This window comes from Hibiscus syriacus, unplaced genomic scaffold (assembly GCF_006381635.1).
Source record: "Hibiscus syriacus cultivar Baekdansim isolate YM2019G1 unplaced genomic scaffold, ASM638163v2 tig00112159_pilon, whole genome shotgun sequence".
In the NCBI taxonomy this organism is placed as follows: Eukaryota; Viridiplantae; Streptophyta; class Magnoliopsida; order Malvales; family Malvaceae; genus Hibiscus; species Hibiscus syriacus.
This window is the reverse complement of record NW_024063263.1, coordinates 1,590,001-1,600,223: the sequence shown is the minus strand read 5'-3', so window position 1 is coordinate 1,600,223 and position 10,223 is coordinate 1,590,001. Positions and strand designations below refer to the sequence as shown.

Here is a 10,223-nt window from a genome sequence, read left to right as displayed (position 1 = left end):
CAATTCACACCCAAAGCCCAACAGACCCGGACTCAGACCCAGCTGATTCGACCCAAACTCGGAATCTGTCAACCCACTGCCAGCACCAACCCTCTGCCATGGTCTGCAACACCCCACATGAAGTACCTCATCACTGTGCTGCCATACCCATGCCCTGCACCACCAATCGAGCATGCGACAACCATTCCTTGTCAGCTCCAACACTACACGGTACCTCTGCCAGCATCATCATTTCATCAACAAATCAATAATCAATTCAATTTATAATCTGATGTAAATGGGGGTAGAGAATCCACAAAAGAAAAAACTGAGGGAATGGGGATCGAATGAAAAAGGGGGCAGAATCAAATGAAAAAAAAACACCAACTTGGTCGGCGACGTCTGCGACGTTCGAGGGCTTTTTTAACGATCCCAACAGTGATACGAGAGAAGAGGTGACAGTGAACAACATACTCGAAGTTCACGACGATCTGATGGTAGAAGGTGACGAATCAGAGAGAGGAAAACCAAAGGGTCTCAGCCATTTTTATGGCGTTAGAGGTCGTTTCGTGCGAAATCGAGCCCAAATCGGATACAGGGAGGTCAAGGCGAGCCGCCTGGTGAAATTTGGTGGCCAACGGCGACCGACGATGGCCGATTTTCTAGAGAGAAAGGAAACCCTCTCTCTAGAAATATTTGGAAAAAAAGAAATGAAAATAAAAAAAAGAAAAAGTCTGTATTTATAGAAAACTTTAAGGGGAAATTGCACTTAGGTCTCCCTAAGTTAGGAGTGTTTTTGTAAAATGGTCATATGTAGGGACCGATTTTGTAATTCACCAATTTCTGATGCATGTTATATATTTTTTGGTTTAATTATTGTTTAGTCCCTATATATTTAGGCGTTTTTTGTATTTTGGTCATGTGTAGTGACTGTTTAATTGTTTTTAATATTTAGGGACTGAATTAATGATTTTCTCTTTTTATTTCTCAGCACTAACTTTTTGGTTTATTTTCTTCTAGGTCCCTCTACTTTACGCGTGTTTTTCTATTTCAATCACTGGTCCTCTATTTATTTTATTTCTTTAATTTTGTGCTATAATTTGTGTTTGTTTTAATTTAGTCATTTTTATTATTTTAGTTTATTCTAAATTACTCACTTATTTTCACATTATTTTCATTTTGGTCACTTTTTGGTTTCTGTTTATTATTTTATTATGATTTGGATACGATGTCTTCAAATTTATGCATTTTAGTCACCGATTGATTATGATTTGGCTAATGTTTTTATTTTTATTTCATTTTAGTCACTTTCTGCTTGTTATCTTATTTTTAAGATTATTTTAATTTGAATGTCTTACTTTAAATATGTTCATTTTGGTCCTGAATGATTGAAGTTGATTTATTTACGATTGTAGTGCTTAAATTGTGAAATATTTGCAATGGTTGCCTTGACTTCTTGTTGGTTGTATAGTTTAATCCCTAAAGTCACCATCTTTTTTATTTTGACCCATCATTTATATGTTTGTTAATTTCTGGCCATTTGTAATATTTTTAAATATTATTTTACTCGAGAAATTTATAGAAACGCTCCTTAACTGACAAGGAGTGTGTTTCATAGAATTGTTCGAACAAAATATTACCTTTTATATATATCCGATTGCATTTGCTTTTAATATATTTTATCTAAAAATTTGGACAATATTATTTTGTATGGGGAGTCCATGGAAATATCCCCTTAATTGACAAGGAATGTATTTTCGAGAATTGTTTGTGCAAAATAACAACCCTTATATTTAAAAAAAAATGATCATAATTTAAATGTATATTCGAATTTGCCAATTTCAATATTTAGATGACGTATAATCGCTTATGTATCGATTTCGGGCGTTGTGGGGGTGATAACCCTTCCCCACACGTAATCGACTCCCGAACCCTTTTTCGAAACTAATTTTTGGTTAAACATGTATCATTTTTTATCTTTTAAAATTATTTTTAAAATGTATTTTTAGGTATTCGGCCTACATAACCCAAAGGTCGATGGCGACTCCAAATTTACTTATTTTTACATTTATTTTAAAACTCAATTATTTCAAAGATTAAGTTGGATCGCTCCCCGAAATAGCCCTAAAAACTTAAGAACCGTTCCGACAAATGCGATCAATAAAATAGATAAATAATATAAAGAAATTTCGAATTTCAAAATAACGTGCGTCGCTGAAGTCCATCGCATCAGCCACTAAGTAGACCTCAAAGTTCTTTGTGACTGTCTGTAAAGCAAACATTGGAGTGTGATGTTCATGTTCATATACAATGTAAAAGGTAGTTTCATGGGCTCAATGCATTAATTTATTTGCAGTTAGTGATGAACTGACCACTGGTTTTATAACATGTTTGCATGGATTAACTACGTTGTCTCCGCCGTCTTGCTCTCCTTTGTTTTAGCTTAAAAAAATACATTAAAAAAGTGTTAATGGTTGTCCAAAAGGCTTAAGCAAGGTGCTTACTTCAGCTGTGAATTGGATTCTCGTCTTTCTTAAAAGGTCATTAGTTTAATAATTAGGGTTAGGGCAAATTTATATTTATATCATTTAACTTTAGGCTCCCACTTGATGCCAAGGAGACATGACGTACTCTTGGTTAATGGTCATGTTACTTTTACTGAAATAAAAACAAACAATCATATGATTAAAATAATGAACTTTACACCAACAGCCAATGAATCTTGTAAGATGAGGCACTAGGTCCCTAAAAGCAATGTCAAATGTTCGAATTTCTGGAGTTTACGAATAGAGTAAACTGGGTTCTTCTACAATACTCGATCTGGATTAATCGGTCAATAGATCGGATACCAGAGATTATATGTTAGCCTTTAAGATTATGTGGAAGAGAATTGTTTTGGAAAAATGTAATATTTTTTCGGAATTTTTGTAACTTTTAGGGTTAATGTTATATATATAGTTTTGTAGGGATGTTGGAAGAGTGTTTTTATATATATCGGATTTTGGTATCTATATTGTGTTTTGGGATATATGTGATACCATATATTTTACTTTTTGTATTATCTACGTTTATAGTTGATTATCGTTCATCTCACCCATGAAAGTAGACAAGACTGAACCACGTTATATCTTATCTCTTATGTATGTCTTATTTTATGTTGATATTATTTTAGTTATTTTTTTCCGAACATTGATATTATTGTATCAAATTTATTTCGAATAAACCTTTAAATTAATATTTCGTATATTTACTTAAGCAAATGATGGAAGTGGAATAAAAGTTTGACGTGCTTATTATTAAAATGGCATAATTCATAACATTTTAATATTTTAGTGAACAAAAAAGGGGTGGATGCTGATGCAAGAAACTGCATTCCCCCTCTCTGTCACAAAAGGGCATGGAATTAAGAAATCAGAGTGATTCTGATGTAAATATTATGCTCTGTCCTTTTTAAGCACACCTAATAAATAAAACTTGTTTTTTGGTCCCCGGGAGGGCCGAAAAGACTGCTCATTTACACCTCCCAAAGGTTACTAAGGTAACCAATTTTCTATAAAAAATGATTAAACTTTTAAAAACAATCAATTTGATACTCAAATTATGATCCTTGTTTTAATTTGATCTATAAACTTTTGAACATTCTAATAACATCCTCCAAAATCATTCAAAGGTTTGGGGATGAAATTGAAATATCAGAAGTTTGGAGATCCGTATAGAATGAGAGGTCATAGTTTAGGATGAATTTGGAATGTTCAAAAGTTTATGGACTAATTTAAAATAAAAGTTATAGTTAGAGGGATGAAAGTAGAATATTAAAAGTTCGAGGACTAAATGAAAAAAACCAAGTGACTTCTGTGGCAAAAGAATTGTTGTTATTTCTTGAGAATCCGAGTTCGAGCACCATTGATACCAGAGGTGTGGACATTCAATATCGAAATGCCTCGTACTTATCTCAGATTAATAAAAAAATCTATAACGAAATATTATAATAATTATTTTAAATATACAGAGAGGGAGTTATAGTAATAATATTGATTTAGATTGAGGATTTTTTATCTTTAATTTAATTTGGCTCTGATTTTGATTATTTCTTTCACACAATATAAATTAGGCTTATATCACAAATAAGTATCTAAAGTATATGTTTTTTCATTTAAGTATTTAAAGTATTTTTTAGTCAAAATAAGTACCTAATGTACTTTTTGATCAAAATAGATACCTAAATAGGTGCTTAAATGAAAAAAAAAAAGACATACTTTAGGTACTTGCTTGTTATATAAGCCTTTAAATTAAAAAAATGACCTAATCAAATCAAATTTTATTAAAAGTAGAAAATTTGATCCTCCTTATAATAGAGAATAGTAAAGGACCACATAGCTACATAATATATACTCCATTGAAGGTTGCCTTTTCCATATGCCTTTTTTCTTTTTTTTTATTCTTTTTTTAATTAATCATTGATATCCGATCTATTGATCGACTAATCCAAAATTGGGTACTACAGAGGCGAGGGCGACCCTCCCACCCAGTTTGCTTCATTCGCAAATGCTAGGATTCGAACTCATGATCTTGCTTAAGGGACCTAATATCTCATCCCACTAGACCAACTGTTTGTTGGTCTAAATGCCTTTCCCCCCTAATTTTGAGTAATTAATAATAGTTTTTGGTTGTTTGGGAAATGATGTAATGAGGGCAACTTGACAAGTGTCTAAAAGTTAAGGCCTACAATAATGGTGGATCTCATTCACTAAATGGAGTAAACATCTTTGCCTTGCATCCACTCTTTACTTGCTTTCTTTGCCTATTAAAGAAACCAAATGCTTGCAACTACCCTTTTTTAAACGCTCTATAAACCACCCCAAAGGAGATGGATCTAAATTTGCATATCCTATTCTATATGTAAATATGACTCGACTCGACTCGACTCGACTCAAAATTAGTTGAAGTATGTGATCTAAGACCAATAAAAAAGGGACAATAAAATAAATGTGTACAAAAATGTGTGATTGTTCATGAATGTGTAATCACAAAAAGGTAACAAGTGTAACTTATTATACAGTGGATGGGTACATGGTGGTGTTGATGTTCAAAATCACAATCAGGAGAACTAGTTTCCTTTGTTTTGCTCTCAATTTCTAGAAACTCAACAAAAACATAAAATATGTGTTAGAATTCGTGATCTGAATTCTGTTTAAATTTGACTCGAAAATCTCGTGATACGATCATTTATAACCCCTCATTCAAATGAGAAAGATGATTGAACATGGGATTTTTGTAAGCTTGTGAGATCCCATTTGACATTTGTTTAAGCTTTGTTAGGGTAGGTCACACACATGGGCTAGTGTTGATTAGTTTTGGTGATTTTAATAAATCAAGAGGGAGGGATTCTACATTTGGCATTCACAGTTGAGCACCTAGACGACAAAACTAAAACGGGTGAGTTAGTGGTGAATCATGTCATTTATGGCCGGACAGGGAACGAAAATCGAAACGAATTTTGAGTCGGATAAAACCTCTCTAAATCCAGATTAAATGACATGTGAAAATATTTAGATCGAGTTTGATTGGATTAAAAACATGATCCAATCCGACCCATGTTCATCCATAGTTGATCGATTAGGTCGGTTTTAATAAAAAGTTTAAGCAATTTAGTTTTTAAGATTAAAGTCGATTAAGTCAATATGATCTTGAATCTGAGTCTTATAGATATAACAAAAACATTAACTAATCTTTCAAAAGTGAAATTCGACCTGATTCGATTCGAAACTTAATTGACATCCTAAAAAAAATTAAACTAAAGATTCAATTACACAACGGAAAACAAGTACATTCTTTGAACGTACACTCCATCAAGAATGAATGGTAACTGTGAAAAGATGTGGAGTGAACATGACCTATGTTTGAATAACTTTGTCTTGTGGGACTCACTTGGATTTGCCATGTATTTGTATTTCCATAGCGGGGTCGGAGGCTGTCGGTCTCCAAACACCTTTCAAGGGGGTCTTAAAACCTTTTTATTTGACAAAATTGCCCTTCATGATGTAGGTGTGTTGGGGACATGGAGGGTATTGTCTTGGTCTGCTGGAACTCATGTCTATTTCGGTAACTTTAGTTACTGGAAAATTCAAAGGCCGTGGGCTGACCGCTGATGGTACGTAATATTATTCCTCCTTTTTGAGTGTAATCAACTTAGGTGTTTGACTCATGAAACGTATGAACCATACATGAAACGCGGAGTCTTTGGTCCCAATGGTTTGGTATAATTGTTCTTTTAATCCTCCAATTATACAGCTTTTAGTTAATAAAATGATGAAATTCCTCATTGGACTCCTAATTCAATAATATGATAAAGATTTATATTTGGCCCTTGGTCGAGTTATAATAAGTTCCTAACTTCTTTAAACAAAGTTTTAAGCTCGAATTTTATGAATAAATAAATAATTTAATTAAAATTTTACTTCTCATTCAATAGTTTGATCTGACTTTTTTGAATTAATCACTGGTATCCTATCTATTAACTGACTGATTCAGATCGGGTACTACAGAGGTGAGGGCGACCCTCCCAACCCAGTTTTCTCCATTCACAAACGCTATGATTTGAACACCTGATCTTGCTTAAGAGACCTAATGTCTCATCCCACTAGACCAACTGTATATTTGAAAGTACATTGAATAAATGTAAAGAGGGGGAAAAAAGGAACACAATCATAGTAACAATAAATATTTTGGAGAATCCTCCACACCCTACACCCCTTTTTAGTCTCTTTTTTGGAAAGGAAAGATAAATGGTTAAATATGATAGAGGTTATTGAACTATGTTCAAATGATCATTTTAATAACTTATCTTTATTTTTTTTTAAATAATCATTAAATTTATTGAAATTTACAATTATTATATCACATTGACTCGTTTTTTAACAATTTGATGAATTTAATATTATTTTATAATTTGTCAAAGTTAAGTAGCCAAAATAACTATTTGAGTATAGTCCAATGACCTCTAGTGTTTTTTACCCAAAGAGAAAAATAAAAAATAAGGAGGTTAGTAAATTTAGAGCAATGTATTCACACCCAAGATAAGGATATGATTGTCGAGTGCACACAGAAAACCCATATCGGGAGACTCATTTATCAAAATCAGCTATACGACGTAAGTTAATTTAAATTAATCAAGTTGAAACCTTAAAACTTGAGCAACGAAAAAACATTTGTACCCCATGAGATAATTTTAGTGAATAAATTCATTGGTGACATTAGAATTCCACTCGTTTTCTTTGTTCCCTTTTACCTGTGTGTGCTGTGGCAGATTTAAGAGTTGTATAATCCAAGTGGTGTCACTTTGTGAGTACTACAAATTCACACCTCCACTCCCTCCTCATTACCTCATCTCCCAACACTTTCAAGTTTGTGTTTTCCTCTGTATTATGGCGACCATCGTTTGCCACCACCACCACCAAGGCCGGCAGTCGTGTCTCGAGTCTCATATAATCGAACCTAGAGCTTTGAGGCTAACGTTATTTTCGTCGAGACCCCATTCCTCCCCATCGTCTCTCGAGTTGGCAAGTAAGTCATTTTCCGTTCATTCGAGTCCTGAACCGGGTGGCTGGAGTTTACTCCAAGCTCTCTTCGACGGTCCTCGGCCGTCGAAAGATATAGAAGGGAATGAAAATGCTTATGTTCGTCCTTTGTCTGCTTGGAGTGATAAAAGATTGGAGTTGTGCACGGAGAATTTGGGTAGCGAGACAGGCAGTGACGATGTCCTCGAAGAAGACGACCGCGTTTTCTCGTCGTCGTCTTCATCGAATCGACCAAGCGGGAATCGTTCGACACGGAAACAAGACGAGTCACGACGAGTATTAGGAGGTAAGAAAGCAATCGGCGGCGATTTCCCGCCTCCGCTGACGACGATAACCGGATCGGAATCGATTCGAGTTCGGCCTCTCCGCGAAAACGGAAGGTTGGTAATAAAAGCCGTGAAGGCCCCGTATAACAACTCTATCTTCCGAGCTGAACGAAGCGATGGCCGCCTTCGACTCTCCATTTTCAAAGATTCCACTTCCAGTATTGACTATAAAGAAGAAACAACCGACAAAGAAAATGAAAACGATAATAATAAAGATGGTGAAGAAGGATATGAAAACGACAGAACCGCCATAGTCGAAGAACACGAAGAAGAAACGGGGACGACGAAGTTCAAAAGGAGGGAAGTCCGAGGCGGCGGTGGAGGGAGGTGCAAAGGAGGTGTACATGAAGAACAAAGGGTGGTTAAATTGGGTGGCTACGCCGATAGTTTTGATCTGGATTTGCCTCTATGATATAATCAAATTTCCCTCACGATTCTTAGTTTGTTTATGTTCCTGTTTTAGTTTTTTTTTTTTTTGGGGGGGGGGGGGGCGTCTATTGAATTCCTCTGTTTTATCTTTGAAGTAATGTTGTTTGTGGCAGGTAGGCAGTTATTATCGTTATTCGAGCCCTCTCTCTCTCTCTCACACATAAAAAAACACAAACTTCATTGCTGCTTCTTCTCTTGTCCTCAATGGTTAGGTATTTGTCACTTAACTTTTGACAATGTTGTGGAGCTGGTAAAGATGGTAAAAAAAAAAAAAGGAAATCAGAGGGACCAAAATGAAAGAAACAAAAAATAAAACACAAAATTCAAGTTCGAATCGATATTGTAGTATACTCGTGTTAATTATGAGTTTAAAGTCCTGTTTGGCGTGGCTTTTTAAACACACTTTTAGCTAAAAAAACCCGTTTTGACCATTAAATCAATGTCAAACTGGTAAAAAAATTACGGTTGGAAACAGTGGTTTCAAACTAACCACAAAAGCTATAATTTGTAGCTTTTTCATTTTCAGCTTTACGTTTGGAAATAAATTATAATTTTACATGTAAAAAATAATTTATTTTAATTATTTAAAATTAAATGCCAACGAGTGTTGATAGAAGTTGTTAGGATTTACGAATTTGAACTTATTTGAATCCTACCACCATCACTCTCGGTGGGCAATCGATAAATTTCTATGTAAATCTCAATTGGGTTTTAGGTATACTCTGACCCTGGACTGTAGCTACCCCTTACCTAAACTTTTATGTATCAAAAAATTATTTAAAAGTAAATAAAATTGATGGTTTATGTCATAACTATTTTTCTTTAAAGTTCAATTTTAAAGTAATTATGACTTTATTTGACAAAATTTGGGTTTTAATTTAATTTAAAATTTTAGAATCGTCATCGACATTTGGGTTAGGTAGTCGAATACTTAAAATCGCCTTTTTAATGAATTTTAGAAAAATCATTTGAAGATGAAGATTGATCTTCGTATTACCAGAAATTTATTTTTAAGGATTCGAGAGTCGACTACGCGTGAGAAAAGATTAGCACACCCACGACGTCTAAAATTGGTACCTCTCGATTATACGTTGTTTTGGAACTCTATATATTTGAACCCAAAACTTAATTATGATCCTTTTATTTCGATGAATTTGAAAATGAGTGAACTTATTTTTAAAACATTTGACTCGATAAAAATGACTTAATTCACTCTATTTTACCTAAAAGGGGAACACCTTACTACGTGAATTAACGAAAATTGAAATTCAGTCATGCTGGACTTAATTTCGTTATCCCACGACATAAGACAACATTGCCTTTGATCATTTTAGAACATGAGAAAACAAATGCATGATTCTTGGATGTAGTAGTAATAAATGTCCTATTCATGATGAATAAAAATATCGAAAGTAATGTAACAAATGAATAAATAATCTAAAAATAGAAAAATAATAAACAAAACCAACCATAAATATTTATTTTTATTAGAATAATTTCACTTTATAAAACCATAAAAAAATTTAAAAAAAATATACATTTATTTAAAATGAGATAAACATTTTTAATTAACTTAATATATCAAAAAGTACAAATAAATATTAAATAATGTTAAAAATCATTTTACTCGAATAACCCTCGGAAGGGTACCCCAAAATTTTGGAGGTATTCCATAGATTAGTCGAATAATTAACAAATAATCTCATAAAATTTTATAATATTAACCATACCAAAATTTTATACTATAAAAATATCCCTTTAAATAAAAATAAATGCATACATAAATCTTCTAAAAAATAGATGCATAAATATATTATATATTTAATACTACATATTTAACATATATTAAAAATTATATATGCGTGTGCGTGTGCGTGTGCGTGTATGTATGTTCATGCATGTATGCATGCAT

At 33.3% G+C, this 10,223-nt stretch overlaps 1 protein-coding gene across 1 annotated transcript; it reads left to right on the top strand.

The window, feature by feature from the left end:
* The first annotated feature begins 7,266 nt into the window (after positions 1-7,266).
* LOC120175063 (protein FANTASTIC FOUR 3-like) lies at positions 7,267-8,500 on the top strand. The gene has a single exon (XM_039181766.1). The coding sequence runs from the start codon at positions 7,404-7,406 to the stop codon at positions 8,292-8,294; it is 891 nt and encodes a 296-aa protein (XP_039037697.1). The 5' UTR covers positions 7,267-7,403; the 3' UTR covers positions 8,295-8,500.
* The last annotated feature ends 1,723 nt before the right edge of the window (positions 8,501-10,223 follow it).

Bases quoted from the DNA above. Each gene is read 5' to 3' on its own strand.
- LOC120175063 (XM_039181766.1), top strand. From the start codon at position 7,404: ATGGCGACCATCGTTTGCCACCACCACCACCAAGGCCGGCAGTCGTGT.